General features: G+C 36.7%; 2 protein-coding genes across 3 annotated transcripts; both read left to right on the plus strand.

Annotated features, from left to right (window-relative positions):
• The first annotated feature begins 4,669 nt into the window (after positions 1-4,669).
• LOC107688808 (26S proteasome non-ATPase regulatory subunit 12) lies at positions 4,670-9,685 on the plus strand. Its single transcript, XM_016486580.1, has 11 exons — positions 4,670-4,888; positions 5,215-5,274; positions 5,365-5,493; positions 6,922-7,029; positions 7,122-7,226; positions 7,621-7,770; positions 7,906-8,040; positions 8,168-8,280; positions 8,380-8,554; positions 9,128-9,205; positions 9,406-9,685. Exons 1-11 carry the CDS (start codon positions 4,781-4,783, stop codon positions 9,613-9,615), a joined length of 1,371 nt encoding a protein of 456 aa, XP_016342066.1. The 5' UTR covers positions 4,670-4,780; the 3' UTR covers positions 9,616-9,685.
• A 2,726-nt stretch (positions 9,686-12,411) lies between these two features.
• On the plus strand, positions 12,412-16,623 carry cacng4a (calcium channel, voltage-dependent, gamma subunit 4a). 2 transcript variants are annotated; one of them, XM_016486729.1, is made up of 4 exons: positions 12,412-12,689; positions 13,826-13,909; positions 14,110-14,250; positions 15,133-16,623. In XM_016486729.1, the coding sequence occupies exons 1-4, from the start codon at positions 12,464-12,466 to the stop codon at positions 15,663-15,665; spliced, it is 984 nt and encodes a 327-aa protein (XP_016342215.1). In that variant the 5' UTR covers positions 12,412-12,463; the 3' UTR covers positions 15,666-16,623. The 2 variants fall into 2 exon arrangements, with proteins under 2 accessions (XP_016342215.1, XP_016342216.1); XM_016486730.1 differs by having other exon boundaries at positions 15,173-15,593.
• Positions 16,624-17,280: the final 657 nt, after the last annotated feature.

Consider the following 17,280-nt stretch of genomic DNA (forward strand, 5'->3'; position numbering starts at 1 on the left):
AAACTATACAAATATAAAATATTATATTATTCATATTACAAAAAAAATCCACCAAATTTTCCCTAGAACAGATTTTTTTCAAAAGTTATAAGTATACTTGTTTACCAAACAGACAACAGTATAGGCTACTACCACCCTTACACTCATTCACTAATCCCTGCATAGTGCATATTGTGGAGCAAGGAATGAAGTGAGCGAATGCGGCCGCTGACTCAACTATGCGGCGAAGAGCTGAGGCAGAAATGACTGTATCCGACACCACCCAGTGGCAAAAGCCTAAAAGAGCCGTGTTTAAAATGTGTTTCAATCATTTTAGTACAACCATTGCATTAAAGTACATCCATTGCCTACAACATAATTTATTTATATTTATTGTATTACTTTTCATTTTAAAGAAAGGATTCAACACTTAAATAACTGATAAATTGTATAGGTCCATATTTAGTGAGCTGCTGTTTATTTAGGTCATTGGCTATGGGGTGATTTATAAACAAGTAAGAATACTTTAAAATCAATTACAAATGTAATTGGAAGCCAATGTAAAGCCTGGAGTAAAATGCTCAGATTTTTTGGTTCTGGTCAGAATTCTCTATAAACTGCTGATATGTCAATGCAGCAAGCACTGTTACTGATACCATACTGTTTCGTCCAGGGGTTTGCTATCAGTTGCCTCAAAATCAGACATAGCAGCTAATTTCTATTGTGAAATTATATAACCTCTCAACTTCTGAGATATCAGGAGGAAAAATAGGGTCTGCAAATATCTTGTCAAAGATATAGCCTACAAAAATAACACTTCAGTATTCTCGTTTAGGCCTATTTTGACACAGATCTACTACTTAATATACTCTCACTGTCCACTTTGTTAAGACTTCTGATAAAGGCTGTACACTAACACAGTGGACATTCTGACCTACAGTCAGCCATTACACCATGAGCAAATAAAAGTTAACATAGGTTTATCAAATAAAGAACTGCATGGTTTTTAACCATTTAATTTTAAAAATATGATTTCCTACTGACTTTTTTCATATTTCGGAAAAATGAAAAGATGAATGAAATAGGTAGAAAAACAGAAATACGATCTCACTCACATTCCTGTTTTTTTCCCCCTCCAAGTAAGTGATGGCAGCTTTATGATTGTAATTGACAATTTAATTGTAATTTTTCTCTGCCAGGTTTCATTTGAAGTGGAACTTTAAAGACATAAGAACTTTTACTATAGTTGCTACATTAAATTTAATATTTGAAAAAAAAAAATCTATACATTACAGAGAACCCATCAATGTGATAAAACTGGGGAAAAAAATCCCTCATAAGTGTTGTATCATGAAAATGAAATACGAGCCTGCATGGGGACATAGGAAAAAAAAATTTGGTGGTTTAAAATGAGGTAAAATTGTTACAATGATTAAGTCAACTTCAGTATGCTTCAAGTTCAATTGCTGTTATTTATGACACCTTTAAAATTGATATAGTTTAGCATTTTAAGGCAGTGACATCATGATCTTTACTGGGAATACAAAGGGCACCAAAAACTAAAAAAAAAATTCAAGTCCAAGTATAATAAATCAGCTCTAGAGAGGATAATACAGTTTTAGTGAAATAAGTGCTGCAATAGTTTCAATTAGAGTTTCAATTTGACATGGCAAGGAAGGAACCAAAACTCTTCCAGGATGATAGTAGTGATGAAAATAACCTTGAGAGGAACCAGTCTTCACCGGTGGTGTATATTTAATAGAATTGCTCCTCCCTCTCCTTTACACTCTGTATACCATCTGCATTTCTGACCCATTCCACACTGAAAAAAAAAAACCAACTTAAAAACCTCCACAAGCAAATACTAGAACAGGGGGTAGGTACTCTAAAGTAGGTGCCCTTATAGGCTGTAAATTGTATAAAATGGCACCAGTCTATTCTAAATAAGGTTTTATATATAAGAACATCTCAGCTGTGGTCACAGCCTATAAAAGTCTTCACCCACAGCTTTATTGTTGGCTGGGTGCTGGTAGGTGGAGGAGCAATGATGTTGAAAAAATGGTTATAGAAAGATCGCTCATTATCAAAACAAGTCTAACATCTTCCCCTTTGAACAAAGGCCTTTTTTTGACCATTTCATCTGTGTCTTTTACAAATACCGCTCCTTTCTGTGAAACATACAGAACATACACATGTGGTTCAAATAACCAACCACTAGAAGGTGATACTGGCACATTTAACAAATGTGGTCCACTTTGGTGTATAGTTATTTATTTATTTTTTAAGTATCAGAGGCTCAAAACTCACCTTAGGAGAAATATTAGATTGATTTTTATCTAAATCAGCAAACTTTAAACCCTTTAAATGTTTTTGGCCTGTCCTACCTTATCTTGACCTTTTTGTCTGTATCCAACAATTAAAGTCATACAATAAATAATGTTAATCTGATGTATTTTATTCAGTGTAGTATGCAACTACATTTATGCATGAACTAATTGCCAATAATGTAATATTTGTGTCCCACATTTTGCATGCAACAGTTATTTCCCCGCATTACAAGTTTGGCAAAGGTTATAGTATGCGTATGTATATATGCAATAAATAAATAAATAAATAATACTGAATACAAATTAATTGGTGGTAGTCCCAGTGATAAGAGTTTTAGTTTGCTAAGAAGATTATTCATTCATTCATTCATTTTTATATGACTCGCTGTGGTAAAAAAAAAGATGACAAGATGACATTGCCAATGTGCACTATGCTATTATAGACTCCTTTGGTCATGATATATTTGTGAATGTGACTCTTTGTAAAGCTGAGTCCAGCCTATTAAATAATTATTGTTTACACATATAATGAGGGAGGATAAAATACTGACACCCTGCATCATTAAAATACAGCATAACAGCACAATAGCCAGAATTAATTGGCAAACTGTATTAAAGATGTGCTCAGCAACTGTCATGTTGGGCTCTCATTTCTCATAAAAAATAGTAAGCCACAGTAGATTGTAGAGACCATTGGTGCCAGTTGTTTATATGATTCTATGATCTTTGTAGGATCTATCATTGTAGGATTACAATGCTTTTAGGAAACAAACAGCCATTGCTAATATAAGTCTCGTCTTGGACTTATAGCTATAACTAGTGGTGTTAATGCAACTTTATACGTAAGCTAAACATTTTAGTTGTCAATGCCATTGTTGAGTTCATTATTCTGCAAGTGTCCAGTGACAGGGGTGTTATACAAAATCTTTTTTATCTGTCACTTCTTTAGAGAGTTACAAACTTTTTTGTTTAACCACAATTATTTACAATTCAATCTGGTAGGCTATGGACACTTCAGAAACACTGCTTTGGTTTCCCAAAATTTTTTTTGTTTCAAATCATTGGTTCGGAGCTGTACATTAAAGTTTTAGAATATTTAAATACGACACACGTACCAGACACCTTTCTTTCGACACTCTGCACTCCTGTCCAGTTATTCGCGGTAATGCAAAAATAGCTGGTTTGCCAACTGCCAAACAAACTCCATACGAAAAAAAAGAAGATTTGCACATATAAGGTCTGCAGTAGATCATGGCTGTTTGATTTACACATCAGCTTCAGCATTTCTGCTTGAAAAAGTAAATAAAGTACAAAATCAAGCCTTAAGAATATGCTGTGGAGCATTTAAAACATCCCCTAATATCAGCACTATTGTAGAAATGGGTGAGATGCCATTGGAGCTTTGTAGATTAAAATTGAAATTGGTATATTGGGCGACTATAAAGGGGGCATTCAGAAATACACCCAGTTAAAACAGTGCTAAAAAAATGGCAGGGAACATGAATATGTTAATTTAAACAGCTTTGGATGTAAAGCAAATAAAGAGGCTCATCAAATTGAAATAAGTAACTGTGTTGTTTGCCCAACTGCCAGCAACACCACCATGGTTATTTCCAATGCCTGCAGTTGACTTTCAGCTTCTAATGAATGGTAAAGATAAAGCTAGAATAGAACCTAAAGATACAGTAGTTTATAAATACCTGGATCAGAAATATTTATCATCAATTACATTATATACAGATGGATCTAAAGATCCATATACAGGACACACATCATCACCATCAGTATACATACCAAAATATAAGTACAGAATAGCAAAAAGAACATCTAATTATAATATCAGTTTATAAAACACAAAAAGGAGCTGTAAAAAAAATTGTGAGGGGGAAAAAAGGATATTGAGAGTAAAGGACGCCATCTATAGGCCTATTCAGAGATTAGTTGGATGTGAGAGGAGAAGTTTTGGAAGCAGAAGAGAAGACACTGAATTTGACACTGCATTTAATCAGTCATCATTACATATCATTGGAAAACATGAATCCGTTTGTTGTGTCATATGTGAGCAACCTGAAACAGTCGAGCATGTTCTAATAAAATGTAAATGATATGAGAATGAAAGACAACAACTAATAGAGGTCTTAGAGATTAGAGATTTTAGAGTTCTTAGAAATATAGGAATATAATAGAATATAATATAGGAAATCTGTTAAATAAAGATGTAAGAGTGTTCAATATACTGTTAAAATATCTAAAAGACACAGGATCAATAAACAGGATTTAAGAGAGATTATGTATTTTTTCCCCCATCAACATCAACGATCCACACTCCTTAGCAGTAGGTGGCGGAATATGTACCAAAAGCGGGTTTGCCAGCCAAGCGTCAAAGAAGAAGAAGAAGAAGAAGATTAACAGCGAGTTGTACGGGTTGTAGTTATCACATTCACAGTGAATTCTTCCTATTACAAGCAGTAATAATGTCTGAGGACAGAGCTGAACGATCAGATGGACGGATAGTGAAGATGGAGGTTGACTACAGTGCTACTGTAGATCAGCGTCTGCCTGAGAGTGAGAAAATGGCCAGAGTAAGTGTGAATGAGCGGCTGAGTCATGCTGCGTGCTAAAGCTAACGTTCATCAAAGCATTCCAGAATTAATCTATATGAATGATGTATTTATTATAAACCTCTGTAGCACGTTTAATTGAAAACAAAGTTTTTTTTTGTTATGCATAAACTTCTCAGGAAACTGTTGTGCAAGTAGACATTTGACTGGGTTTTTAGCCATAGATACTTCACCATTCATATTTCATCTCTGAAAAAAAAACAATTACTGCGAAATGCACAATGATTTGACCTTAAGCTTTAACATGCGACGAAAAACCCTAACATAATGTTCTGTTTGTTTTTAAGGATGGCAGACTGCAGGAGGCCATCGAAAATCTGCTGTCACTAGAGAAGCAAACAAGAACTGTAAGTGTCTCACTGTGATAATTTCATCTAGATTGAATTTATTAGCTCTTAAAATGCTCTGCATTGTTTGCATGTGTCACTCCTGTCCAGGCTTCAGATATGGTGTCCACCTCCAGGATCTTGGTGGCTATAGTTCAGTTATGCTATGAAGCCAAAGACTGGGATGCCTTGAATGAAAACATCATGCTACTGTCTAAGAGAAGAAGCCAGCTGAAGCAGGTAGGAATACTGTTTTGAACATATCATGGAGCCAGGGATTCAGCTCATGATGCCTAATAAAACCGTCCTTCGATCACCTGTACCAGCCTGTCAGTTTAAAAACATATCTACAAAATGTGTTTTATTATTATTTGGGTAGTATGGAGAATATGCAGAGATAATAAATGAGAGTAATACCAAGGACAAGAACAGCAATTCAGTAAAACAGCTCTGACAACTTACAGTATGTAACCATATGTCTTTGGACCATACAGTGTGCCAACATTTTTTTTTTAGCAACATATTTCATGTATAATTATAATGTTACATTACATATGTGAAATATAAAACAATAGCTGGACATTTTTGGTAAAGTGATGTAGTGAAGATGAAGGTCATGAAGATGGCATAAAATGGAGAGTATCAGTGACTTATTTTCATTAGTGCTGGGCGGTATACCGGTTCATACCGAATACCGGTGTTTATTTTTGTTATGATATTAATTTTTAAAATACCGCAATACGTTAAGTATGTCACTTAAACAACATTCGGAACGCGACACTGTTTGAAAGAAGTCCCTTTTCACTGTTTCACTTTTAGTGGCTTTTTCCCTGCTATTCCGCTATAGAATATTCATACTGACAAACCTAGCGACTTTTTTGGATAAACCTTAGCTATGGTTCAGTTGTAAGATTTCGCCAGTGCTGTCCCGCGAACGCGAGGTCTGACTTTCCCGGAGAAGTGTCACCTCTCTCGGCGTCTGTTCTGTGCAGTGTGCGGCAGAGAAGCACCGCACCACAGCCGACTCGTCAATGAATGAGTACAAAACAGCATTTCCTAGCACCTGTCGCTTACTGATTGTTTGGAATTATAAATATGAGCGTAGTTCGTCTGTTAATTCACATGCACTTTTTGTTTGATGTTTACTCAGACACAGGCAGTGCGCTGCATGAGACAAAAAAGTAATATAGCCAAAACTAGTAATTTTTAGCCCATTTCCACTGATATTAAGTTATTCTTGCAGTTATTTTTGTCACATGCAGTAGTTGGTTAACTAAGAAAAATCAACAAGTAAAAATGATTGAGCTCTAATTTTCTTTATCTTGTTTTGTCGTTGGTTTCCAAGTAGGGCTGCACCCTACTAGGAAGATCTGAAAATCTCCATCACGTGCGTGCTTTCACATGAAGCAGCATTTACTACACAGAGCCGTTGTTCACAGACAAGCTGCGCAAAACCACGTTCTTTTGCGCAGCTTGTCTGTGAACAACGGTTCTGTGTAGTAAATGCTGCTTCATGTGAAAGCACGCACGTGATGGAGATTTACCGCTGATTACAGAAGCGGCTTTACTGACAAGATGCGCATTAAATATCGCATTCGATTTATCGTGCAGCCCTATTTCCTAGGATGACGTAGGTGGTTATAACATTCTCTTAATTTTCCTTTACAGGCTGTTGCAAAGATGGTACAGGAATGTTATACATATGTTGATGCTGTGAGTGACCTGTCAATCAAACTCCGACTCATTGACACACTACGCACCGTCACTGCAGGAAAGGTCTCCACTTCCACTGTTTTTATAGCTTTATCTGTGTACCAGATCTATTTCCTATGAGCTTTACACTTTATGCATGCTGCATATATTTGTAGATATATGTAGAGATTGAGCGTGCCAGGCTGTCTAAAACATTGGCCCATATCAAAGAGCAAAATGGAGACGTGAAAGAGGCTGCATCCATTCTGCAGGAACTGCAGGTGAGTGTTAGCGAGAGATTTGATCTGCCTTCGTGCTCTTAAGGCCTATTCAAACTAAATGTGAATATTCATTATGTGAATATTTATATTTAATTTCTTTTCATATTATACAAGTATAACGTTGTTTTTTTTATGTGCAATGTTTAATGTATTTATATATGATCTTGGAGTGTACAAACTAAAAAGTTAGTTTAATTTATTTTATTTTATTTAAGAAGCACATTTCCTGATAAACAAGCATGCCATATGTTGATTATTATGTAATCATCATGTTAATATTAAAAGTGTGCTCTTGGTGCAACTTTTACTTTCTCAGCCTGAATTTGTTTCCTTTAACCTGGCGCATTCACACTTGGTTTGAATAGACATTTCTTAACATTCTAACCCTCTGCAGGTGGAGACATATGGATCAATGGAGAAGAAGGAGAAGGCTGAGTTCATTCTGGAGCAGATGAGGCTGTGCATTGCTGTCAAGGACTACATTCGAACACAGATCATTAGCAAAAAGATCAGCACTAAATTCTTCCAGGAGGAAGGCAGTGAGGTTGTCATTCTCTTTCTGAAGGAACTTCTGTTCTAGTCTTCTATTTACTCCGATTTCTTGTCAGTTAATAATCTTTGTGGGTGGTGTGTTTAGTTATTCCATTTTTATAACAGTTTGATTTTCTTTAATGTTTAGGATTTGAAACTGAAATATTATAATCTGATGATTCAAGTTGATCAGCACGAAGGCTCCTACCTGTCCATATGTAAACATTACAGAGCCATATATGACACTCCTTGTATTCTGGAAGACGCCTCCAAATGGCAGCAGGTACCTTTATATTGGCATTATAATTCTTGTCTTGCTTATTTAGCTTTGCTGCTTACTTTAGTAATGCAAACTTTTCATTTGCAATCTAGTTTTATTTAAAACTGAAAATGTCCCATGTATCTTTCAGGCTCTGAAGAGTGTAGTGCTCTATGTGATTTTGGCACCCTATGACAATGAACAGTCTGATTTAGTTCATCGAATCAGCATTGACAAGAAACTGGAGGAAATACCCAAATACAGGTAAAAGATCCAAAACATACTGGGAGTTTCTGCAAGAGTTCAGGGATGTTGCAAGCATGTTAGGTAGAAGAGTTTACCTTTCTCAACACTCCCTTGCAGGGATCTCCTGAAACAGTTCACCACCATGGAGCTGATGCGCTGGTCATCTGTAGTGGAGGATTATGGAAAGGAACTGAGGGAGGGTTCCATGGAAACTCCGGACACTGACGTCTTCAACCAGTCAGAAGAGGGAGAAAAGAGATGGAAAGATCTGAAAAACAGAGTGGTAGAACATGTGAGTTGGTCTTATTTTTGCTGAAATGGGAAGCCTAATTGTTTATATCTGTTTTTAGCCTGTCACGCTCTTAAAAGAATAATTCAACACCAAATGTAAATTCTCATTAATTATTATTGTAGTTATTCAAATCCCATGACTGACTTCCATGGGACACAAAAGGACGATTATAAAGTGTTGTACTAGTTGCTCTTTTCCATGCATTTTCACAGAATGGACGCTGGGGCTTTCAAGCTTCAAAATAGACCTAAAGTGTCATAAATTTGGACTAATGGACTCTTTATATAAATATAAGCCATGCAGTAGCTTTGTATGAGGATGAGACCAAAAATTAAGATGATCATGTAAGGGCTTATAATGCTATAAAATGCATTTAAAGGTTGCATAGTTTGCAAAATACTAGTTTTTAGAATAATATTATTACTTTAACATCTTAATTTCAGTGTTATACATTTTTGGCAAAAAGGGAAATAAAACTAGAAATGTACTAATCTAGTTGTGTTTTGAACCATGATTTGTGCTGTCCGTTTCATTCCACTGCTAATTGATAACTGTCTGTCTCTCCATTACCAGAACATCAGAATAATGGCGAAGTATTACACAAGCATCACGATGGGGAGAATGGCAGCCCTGCTCGACCTCTCTGTTGATGTGAGTTCTGTACTGAAATAATATATAACTTACTTGATGTTATTCTTTCTTGCTTTCTTTCTTTCTTTCTTTTTGTTTGTTTCTTTTAAGGCTATTGATCAAGGCTTTAATGTTTTTCCCAATCTCTCTCAATAATAGCTAATCAAAATGTAAAACATTTCAACAAATGTTGACAACTTAAATATGTATTCTTCTTGTAGGAATCAGAAGAGTTCTTATCTAACCTGGTGGTCAATAAGACCATCTATGCGAAAGTGGACCGCCTCGCTGGTATCATTAATTTCCAGCGGCCTAAGGACCCTAACGATCTTCTGAATGACTGGTCTCAAAAACTGAACTCTCTCATGTCTCTTGTCAACAAAACTACTCATCTCATTGCCAAGGAAGAGATGATCCACAACCTCCAGTAGAGCCTGTCAGGGAGTCTTTGGTACACCTTTTTTTTTTCACCGTGAAACATTTGATTAAACAAATGTTAAATAAACATTTGCTGTTAATGCTTCTGTTTAAATTCTGTTATTGACAACAATGTGGCCAGCACTATTGTGTTTGTGACCTCTGGCAGTAGTTTATGTCCAAAAAAAAAATCACTCTAAACTCCATATGAAGCCTGAAGTAAATGCCTTGTATTACATTTAAACATTATTGAAAAAAATGCATACTATTCTGATGTTGCTCCAGCATCCACATTAAAGTTTTTTGGAAATAATTCTTGGTTTGTTAATTTACCATTCAGAGAAAATTCAGACAAGGTTGTACAGTTTGTTTAGGATTATTTAAATTTTTATTATTATTGCAAACAATATTTTCTTGATATACCTTTTGAATTAAAGAATGCTTAAGCTTCCAGTAGACAGTGCTAGATTTAAGTTTGTTTATTTGGTTCCACAAATTAAAAAGTCTTTCCAATAGAAAAAAAAAAAAATATATATATATATATAATCAGTTGTAACCACTGAATGCATTGTACATTTTCAGTTTACGTGCATCTTGAGATGGGTCGTTGGTGGAGACCCAATTTTCGGGTCTGCACGTCTAGCCTGACCACGTGACCATGTTAATCATGTAGTTTCATGAAATGTAGTTTAATTTATTAATGTTTATTATTAATTTAAGCATAAGCTCTGTAGAGGTCGGCGTACAACTTAACCTTCCCATTTAAGTGATGCAGATGTATTTGTACGGTACAAATACATCTGCATCGCTTAAATTGGAAGGTTAAGTTTACAATGGTTATAACAAAAAAATAATAATTAAAATAAAATCTGAAAATACCCATTGGGGTATTCTCCCATTCTCTATGTCTCTTAAAAATTATAGGGATAAGGGCTAAGATGGTCCCTATTGTGGTAAGAAACCCTTCTGGATAAACATTTATGTACAGTTGAAGACAAAATTATTAGCCCCCTATAAAATATTTCATTATTTTTTAAAATAATTCCCAAGTGCTGTTTAACAGAGAGATTTTTTTCAACACAGCATTTCTAAACATAATAGTTTATTTAGGAAGCTTGGGATGTTTGTAATACAAATAGAAACAAAATTATAACCAAGAATAAAAAAGTCTACAGGTCAAAATTATTAGCCCTCTGATGTTTATAGTCAATGGTGTATCCCTTGTTCTTGATAACAGTCTTTAGTCGTGTGTTGTAGTTCTCAGCAAGTTTCAGGCATGTCTCCTGAGGAGTCTTCCTTAGCAAATCTCTCAAGCTCCTCCAGATTTGTTGGTCTCCTAGCATGGACTCTGGTCTTCAGGTTGCCCCACAGATTTTGTATTGATTTCAAGTCTGGGCTTTGTGCAGGCCAGTTAAGGACGTTTACTTTGCTCATTTGGAGGTAGTTCTACACCAGAAATGAGGTATGCTTTGAGTCGCTATCATGCTGGAAGACAAAACGTCGACCCAAACCATGTTTTGTTGCAGATTGCCTGAGGTTGTCTTTCAAAATCTTCTCGTAGTCTTCCGTTTTCATGATTCCTTTGACCCTGACGAGATTCCCAGTTCCAAACGCACTGAAACATACCCACTCCCACTGCCATGTTTCACTCTGGAGATGGTGTTCTTTGGGTTGAGCACCTTTCCCTTCTTTCTCCAAACATAGGCAACATCTCTATGGCCAAAGAGCTCTATTTTTGTCTCATCTGACCAAAGGACACGTTTCTAGTATACATAGTTTTCTCTAGGTTGTCCTTCAAACTTCAGTCTAGCTTGGAGGTGTCTCTTCTTCAGAAGTGGATTTTTTCTTGGTCTGCAACCTCGCAGTCCATTCCTGTGCAGGCCTCTACTGACATCTTCATTGAGATCTCAATCCCAGACTTGGCTAAATCATTCACTAGTGTCTTGGCAGTTGTTCTTGGGCCTTTTTAGAAACCGCTCTCACTAGTTTTCTTTATAAAGTTTTTGAAATCTTTCACTTCCCGTCTCTGTTCTCCACTGTGTGGGTCTCTTCAAACTTCTTGATAATACTTCTTCTCACGGCTGTTCTTGACACTTGAAAACGCTTTGATAAATGTGTATGTGCTTCTCCTCCTTTGTGAACATTGACAATTCTTTTTCTCGAGCCTAAACTATTTTTTTTTGTCTTTGCCATTATGACAGTAGTACATATTATTTTACTAGTTGTTTTGCAAGATCTTCAGTTTACAGTGCAATATAAAGGCTTAGTGGATTAATTAGGTTAATTTGACAAGTTAGTTAGGTTAGTTGGGCAAGTCATTGGACAACAGTGGTTTGTTCCATAGCCAATCAACAAGATAATTTCTTAAGAGGGCTAATAATATTGACCTTAGCAATTAAAAAAAAAAAAAAATATTATTTTTATTCCAGGCAAATTGAAATAAATAAAGCTTTCTCCAGATGAAAAATATAATAAGAAATACTGTGTTAAAATTCCCTTGCTCTGTTAATCATCACTTGGGAAATATCTGAAAAAGAACTGAAATTTCATAGGGTGGCTAATAATTTTGTCTTCAACTGTAGCTAATGTATAGCTAAATGTGTATATGACTTTTAGTTTAAAAAAGTGTTGTTGATATAATATACAAAATCAACTATTCTATTTTTATTTATATTTACTTTCACAATTTATTTTCCCGATTAAAAACCTGAGTTCATTTGAGCGGATGAAACGAAAAAAAAAAACAAAACAAAAGTTTGACGTGCTCATCATGCGTGGCTGAATTTAGACACGCATAAGAGGTATGTGAAATGTACTGTGAAGTTGTCTTGATGTGCTCAGTTCAGTCCAGTCTCCGCTGTCATGGCTTGGTGTGATCGTGGCGTTCAGATTGTTTCGACGAGCCTGGGCGCGTTCGTAGCGATCAGCTTGATGACTGTCGCGATCGGAACCGACTTCTGGCTCTACTCTAGAGCTCACATCTGTAACACGACCAACGCAACAGATGAAACCCACACCTCGCAGCAGCCAAAGAAAACACGAGGCGATCTCACGCATTCTGGACTTTGGAGGATCTGCTGTATCGAAGGTAAATGGATGGGCTGAATTTTAATATGTAGACTAGTAGTTGCAATTAGAAATAAAAGTTGTAATTTCTGTTATAGGGGAGTGGTCTTATTAAATGCATTTAAAATGTAGGGCCTTGAAAATGAAGATTCCAAAAGAAAAAAAGGAATTAGAATCTAAAATCATATACTATGACATGAATGAAAACTTTACATGTTATGTTCACGGATTTAATCAGTCACTAAACCCTCAAAATACTGGTAATGTATAAACTTTGCAGCTACAAATTCATATTCATATAATATACTAAAATGTATTTAGTAGTGTTGAAAATGCTGCCCAATTAAAAATATTTTAAGTTCTACATGCCGGTGAATTTTTGAATCAGTCCTTTTTACTTTTCAAAACAAATCTCAGTCAAAATCATAACTGCAAAACTATTCTTTCTTCTCTTGTGCATTAATGAGAGTCTAGCTTCAAAAGGCAAGATTGCACCAGAGGCTCTTTCATTTGTCTTTTGAATAATCCTTTTAAAACGTTGACCATCAAATGAATTTTCAGGTAGAAATACCGAAGAACAGGTTTGACAATGCATGTCACACACACAATATTGGCTGTTTATTTGAGATAGTTAATAATAATAATAATTAATAATTTATTCTGTCCTTAGATGTGACTTTAAAGAAAGTCACTGAGAAAGCAGATGGTAAAAGATGATGAAAATGGAAACGAGAAAATACTTGTGGCATAGATATTTAACAAAATGTTATATATATATTTGCATAAAGTAATATTAATATTAATTAAGATTAAATAAAAGTTTAATAATAAATTAAGAGACATTTTGGATTAAGGTCACACAAAAGAAATATAAAAAGGAGAACTATATAAACTAAGCTAGGTCTAAACAGTGGGTCTAAACAAAATGGAATTATGTTTATCTTGTAAGGTAGTGCAATCTTTAAATGAAATAAATTGGTGTGGAGCAGTTCCATCGGAACATGATTGAATTAAACGAATGTTACTGCTTTTGGGACAAATGTGTCAGATTTTCTTTTAATAGTAAATGTATATGAATACATAGAAGAGCGAAACACACTCAATTGAAACATCATAGTTTCATTACATAAAATTCAGCATCACCTATGTTTGGCACAGGGATCAACAATGGGAGCTGCTATTGGATCAATCATTTTTCTGTGGATAATGACTATGACACAGACAGCTCAGAGTATCTCCTCCGTGAGTTCATTTTCTTCATCATAAAGAACGATTCAAAGTGGTATTCCACCACTGGTCTGTATGAAAAAAATAAAGAATTAAAGAAGAATTAAATTTATTTTATCTGTATAGGCCATTTGTTTCAATATGATGTGTAATAATGTTAGCTAGTGTGTGTGTATAATGCCTATAATGATTGTCTATGCCTTTGTGTGTTGCAGGATTAGTGCGAGCATCCAGTCTCTTCCCCATCCTGAGTACCATCCTACTTCTTTTGGGGGGACTTTGTGTCGGGCTGGGCCAGATTTATAGCAGCAGGAATAACATTCTCTTGAGTGCAGGAATCCTATTTGTATCTGCAGGTACAGCACTTGCCATTAACAGTATTCTTAACTTTCAGGAGTCTTCAATTACAAATCACAAGTTTAGTAATTATAGCATATCAATGTATTTTTAATTAAAAAAGCAGAATTGCCATACATGCATGGAGGTAAAGAAACAAGACATAAATACATTATACATTTTTAAGATTAATTTTGCTAATTTAATTTTCTGCATGTTTTCTGCAAAAATATCTTTGAAATAATGCATATATGCATAACATGTCTTTTTAACTCGATTAATTCATTGATGCGCTCAATCAACTTAAAAACCCATTACGTATGTTTGACATTTTTTCACTAAAATGTTAAACTTTACAAGATTTTCAATAAAATAATTGTTGCATGACTGTAGCAGACATTATGAAAGTGCATTCTATGAGAACTGTCAAGATTCTCAGCTTGGAATTAAGAAAAAATGTGTGACTCTGGACCACAAAACCAGTTTTAAGTAGCACGGGTATATTTGTAGCAATAGCCAAAAATACATTGTATGGGTCAAAATTATAGATTTTTCTTTTATGCCAAAAATCATTAGGATATTAAGTAAAGATCATGTTCCATGAAGATATTTTGGAAATTTCCTACCGTGAATATATCAAAACTTCAGTTTTTCCAGGACTTCATTTGGACAGCTTTAAAGGTGATTTTCACAATATTTAGATTTTTTTTTTTGCACCCTCAGATTCCAGATTTTATATATATACATCTCATTTTCGAAAAATTGACATTAAGACTGGTTTTGTGGTCCAGGGTCACATTTAGTCATGATTTGACAAGATTATGGCTAGATTATGTGAGTAATCCAATTAGAACCTTTTATATATATATATATATATATATATATTTGTTACTTTTCATCAGGCCTTAGCAATATCATCGGCATCATTGTTTACATCTCCAGTAATGCCGGAGACCCTATTGATAAGAAAGGAGAAGATAAGAAAAACCTGTACAGCTATGGATGGTCCTTCTACTCAGGTGTACTCTCCTTCATTGTGGCGGAGGTCATCGGTGTGTTGGCTGTCAACATCTACATTGAAAAGAACAAAGAGGCTCATTTCAAACACTTTGAGTTTGTTAAAACTGTCCCTTCCCCTTCATCCTCTCCCTACACAAGCATTCCAAGTTACCATTACAGACAACAACGGTCTCAGTCCTGTTCTCAGTCCAGAGAGCCATCTAAAAACACTTCCCTTGCCACACTTAGCATCACCGGCTCCTCACTGCCTTTGGGGGACATTTTAATGTATACGGTGGGGAGAGAACATCCACTAAAGGCAGGTTCTCTGGCGTCCTATAACACTGATTTTGAACATCCCAACTTTCTGCAAGTCCACAACCGTGTTTCTAAAGATGTGAAGGACAGCCTGAATCGCAGGATCACTCCTGTGTAAAAATGCAGTTTGCAGTTACGTGATGCATTTATAATTATTTACAGTTTTACTCAATCACTTTGGTTCAATTCTCAAATGAGAATTATTGATTTCTTTTATTTCGTTCAAAACAACAGCTCTCTGAACAATTAGTTCCCTTTCAGTCGGTCACTTTCGATGTCACATCGATGTCCAACAATTGGGGATCTCTCTAGAGAGACTAATCTACTTTGAGTGTAAACTAAACAAGCCAATGCATATTGACATGCAATGATTGCATCCGGCTGCCGTATAAATAGGCAGCAGGTACAACGCATACTCAGCTTTTCACTTTGGAGCTGAGCGGTATCAATCGTTCTGCTCTTACCATGCCTCTTCTGTGAACGAGACGAGTTCAGCTCACTCCAAGGGAGCTTCTTTGTGTTGTTGGAACAGCGCTACAGCAGTATTTGTTTTCCTGTGTCAGAGTGGATTGCCCACATCAGGCTGCACTACCCCCTGTTTGTGTTGCAGGCGGCCATCTCCCTTGTGTGCTTCAGCATGCTAAAAGGGCCTTTTTCCCTAAAACAGCATTCACATTCACGTTTCTGGATGCAGTCATTACCTGACGCTGGGTGATGGTTACGATCGCTGCCTCACGTTCCTGGGCATTAAGCACGCTGAGTTTGCGCTTGTGGATGAGTCATGTTCTCATTGCGGGAACACGACCATCCCAGAGTTGCGGTGCCTTTGCCTCGATTTAGTTCTCTTCCTGGCAGAAGTCAGGGGAGGACTACTTCAGGCAGTAGCTCGTGCTATCTGAGGATCACAGTGACGGCTACCCCTCCGAGGCTACAGCTGCTGCCTCCACCCGTCCGCCGGCCGCAGCGGGCAGCAGTGGGCGGTTCAAGAGCACTATCAAAGGCCCTACTCACGCACCCTCTGCCCAAACGTGGAACCTGGTAAATGTTGCACTGCACACTCAGACCTCGCTTTGGACCACCCAAGTTGGGTCCCTGAGTTCCACCTCGCTGCCCCTCTGCAGGTACGTCGGTGGTTCCGCTGGTCCCGCTTGCATGGTTTCTGGGAGCCTGGCTAGCACTGCCCAGCACGTCTCGCTGGCTCCTTTGGACCATTTTTTACGTCACTTCCTGTTTGTTGCTGCCGTGTGTTTTGAGTTTGAGGACCATCAGACTCAGCTATGCGATTAATTTCACCCAGCATACCCCCAAGTTCAGGGGCATCCACTTCACATCAGTAAAGGCAGCCAATGCTCATGTCTTGCATGCAGAGATCGCAGTCCTACTGGCGAAGGATGCGATAGAGCCGGTCCCTCCAGCCGATATGAAGTCGAGGTTTTAAAGCCCCTACTTCATTGTGCTCAAGAAAGGCGGTGGGTTACGACCAATTTTGGACATGCGTCTCTTGAACCGGTCCCTTCACGGGCTACCGTTCAAAAAGTTAACACAGGAACGCATCTTCGGGTGCATCAATCCCGAGATTGGTTTGCAGCGATCACCTGGAGGACACGTACTTTCATGTCTCGATCCTTCCGTGCCACAGATCATTTCTGTGGTTCACGTTTGAAAGATGAGCATATCAGTACAAGGCCCTGCCCTTCCGGCTGTCCCTGTCTCCCTGTGTCTTCACAAAAGTT

This window comes from Sinocyclocheilus anshuiensis, unplaced genomic scaffold, assembly GCF_001515605.1.
Source record: "Sinocyclocheilus anshuiensis isolate Anshui unplaced genomic scaffold, SAMN03320099.WGS_v1.1 scaffold101, whole genome shotgun sequence".
Classification (NCBI taxonomy): domain Eukaryota; kingdom Metazoa; phylum Chordata; class Actinopteri; order Cypriniformes; family Cyprinidae; genus Sinocyclocheilus; species Sinocyclocheilus anshuiensis.

What these genes read in the sequence shown, in the direction of transcription:
- LOC107688808 (XM_016486580.1), top strand. Translation starts at nt 4,781, where the DNA reads ATGTCTGAGGACAGAGCTGAACGATCAGATGGACGGATAGTGAAGATG. An exon ending in GAAGAAGCCAGCTGAAGCAG is followed by an intron (nt 5,494 to 6,921) that starts GTAGGAATACTG and finishes TTTCCTTTACAG; the next exon opens with GCTGTTGCAAAGATGGTACA. An exon ending in TGCTCGACCTCTCTGTTGAT is followed by an intron (nt 9,206 to 9,405) that starts GTGAGTTCTGTA and finishes TTCTTCTTGTAG; the next exon opens with GAATCAGAAGAGTTCTTATC.
- cacng4a (XM_016486729.1), top strand. Translation starts at nt 12,464, where the DNA reads ATGGCTTGGTGTGATCGTGGCGTTCAGATTGTTTCGACGAGCCTGGGC. An exon ending in CAGCTCAGAGTATCTCCTCC is followed by an intron (nt 13,910 to 14,109) that starts GTGAGTTCATTT and finishes TGTGTGTTGCAG; the next exon opens with GATTAGTGCGAGCATCCAGT. An exon ending in AATCCTATTTGTATCTGCAG is followed by an intron (nt 14,251 to 15,132) that starts GTACAGCACTTG and finishes ACTTTTCATCAG; the next exon opens with GCCTTAGCAATATCATCGGC.